Source organism: Austrofundulus limnaeus, unplaced genomic scaffold (assembly GCF_001266775.1).
Source record: "Austrofundulus limnaeus strain Quisiro unplaced genomic scaffold, Austrofundulus_limnaeus-1.0 Scaffold476, whole genome shotgun sequence".
Lineage (NCBI taxonomy): Eukaryota > Metazoa > Chordata > Actinopteri > Cyprinodontiformes > Rivulidae > Austrofundulus > Austrofundulus limnaeus.
Genome location: NW_013952878.1, coordinates 12413 through 14693, shown reverse-complemented (window position 1 = coordinate 14693; position 2281 = coordinate 12413). Strand labels below are relative to the sequence as shown.

General features: G+C 33.8%; 1 protein-coding gene across 1 annotated transcript in view; it reads left to right on the top strand.

Annotated features, from left to right (window-relative positions):
* Positions 1–2281, top strand: part of LOC106529920 (dual specificity protein phosphatase 19) — an 11373-nt gene that overhangs the window by 2344 nt on the left and 6748 nt on the right. Inside the window, exon 2 of the mRNA XM_014025439.1 lies at positions 1231–1474. Within this exon, the coding sequence (XP_013880893.1) occupies positions 1252–1474 (223 nt within the window). The 5' untranslated portion in view covers positions 1231–1251. The remainder of the gene's footprint in view (positions 1–1230; positions 1475–2281) is intronic.

Here is a 2281-nt window from a genome sequence, read left to right as displayed (position 1 = left end):
GTTGTAATATTACGAGAAAGTCAATATTACGACATTAAATTTGCATGAAATAATGTCATAATATTATGAGAATAAAGTCGTAACATTACAAGATAGTCATAATATTATGAGAATAAAGTCATAATATTATGAGAATAAAGTCATAATATTATGAGAATAAAGTCATAATATTACGACATAAAAGTCATATGAAATAGTCATAATATTATGAGAATAAAGTTTTAATATTACGAGATTAAAGTCTTATGAAATTAAGTCATAATATTATGAGAATAAAGTCATAACATCACTAGATAACATTATGAGAATAAAGTTGTAACATTACGAGATAAAGTCATAATATTATGACATTAAAGTCGTATGAAATTGTCATAATATTATGAGAATAAAGTCGTAACATTACGAGATGAAGTCATAATATGAGAATAAAGTCATAATATTACGACATAAAAGTCATATGAAATAGTCATAATATAATGAGAATAAAGTGGTAATGAGAAAGAAGTCATATATTCTGAAATTAAATTCATAATACTATACCTTTTCATGAAAAAGCATGCAGTTACCTCTGCATTAAAATGAGGATTGTTGAGCAACTTGTCAAGTTGTTCTTTAGTGTTGCTTAAAATAAATAATCAATCTTTTAGCACATTAGGATCAAATTATTAGTAGCAGGACTTGGAAATTGTGCAAACGACTATATGATAAACATGAAGCTGTATTGACAGATTTAGTTGGCACGTAGCTAATTTGAATGAAAGCATATTAACCTAGTGACCCAAGTCATTGCGGACTAATTCATAAATACAGAAACATTGAAACACAACTTGAAACACAAAATAGTCATAAAAAATTAGATGAGAAAAAAATGAGCCACAAGAGACAAACTGAGAAAATGATGTGTTAATAAAATGAGACAATATAAAAACCCAAATCTCCTCTGTAAAAGAAACGTTAAATGGCCAAATTACGACCTAAACTGACAAATAAAAGTCTCACAAGTAAACACAAAATATACAAAAATTAAGTAAATTAAAACCGTCAAAGTTGTAATTATGGGATTGAACCCAAACTTTGTGAGTGACAAAGTGAGTTAAGAAATGTAACATAAAAGAAGTAAAGCAGGGGGCACCAGCAACACTTGCTCTGACCTCTCATGACTTCACTCTGTTGTTATTTAGGTAAACAAATAATCAATAATCTGCAAATCTGATGCTTCCTTCCTTTTAGCTGCACTCAGACTCTGGTGTGATGCATTCACTGGCACAGGAAATCCAAGGCTTCTCCAAAAACCACCTGAAGAAACAAAGCACTCGTGTGACCACAGTGACAGGCAGGAAGCTGCTGGAGACGAGGAGTGATGAAGGACACGTGGAGCAGGTCCAGGAGCTGGAGGAGGAACCTGGATGTGGATTTGTTGAAGATAAAAGTCTGGATCTTCAAGTCGGTGCTGTCAGACCCTTCCTGCTGCTGGGTAACAGTTTAACACACTGCACTCACCTCTTCTTCTACTGGATCTGCTTTGCAAAGTTAAGATAAACAGTTAAAGTGAAGCTGGCTGCTAATTTAAAACACAGCTTTGACTGTTGGTCAAACTAACATTTCCCTTCACATGGACTTTTAACACCACACTAGCACCAGTTACAACTACAGAAACAGCATCCTTTGTGAAAATGCAGTGAGTACTGAGTGTGGAACCACTGCTGAAAATTGCTGAATACACTGATATTTAGTTTTTAAATCTTCAAGAAGCAAACACAAGCTACAAAACAAGAGTAGCTAAAGGTCAATGTAGAAAATGTCTAGCTACAAACTAAAAATAACAAGACAGAACTCGACGCCAACTATTGCTGATGTTTCCCATCACAGACGGACTGACGGACAGAGAGCATTTCTGAGTCTCCTGCCTCAGCGACGGGGGACAACAAAAGGCTTACTAAAAGCTAAAAGTAGCAAAAGGCTAACTCAAATAAAAAATAACTAGCTGTAAGATAAATCAGCAAAAGTTGTCTGAAAGTTAAATGTAGCAAATGGCTTGCTAAAATAGAAAACTAGAGCCTGACGCTAACTAAAAGCTAAATGTAGCACACCCTACAGCTAAAAGTATCTGTGTTGTCAGTGAGTTAAAAAAGGCTAAATAAAAATTACAAGCTAAACGTATCATAATAATATTACCAAAAGTAGGAAAAGATTAGCTAAAATAAAAAAAACGTGTGTGTTAGGCTGCCTTCAGGACCAGACCTCGTAGTATAAAAAGTAAAAAATGGAGTGAGTTTGATGG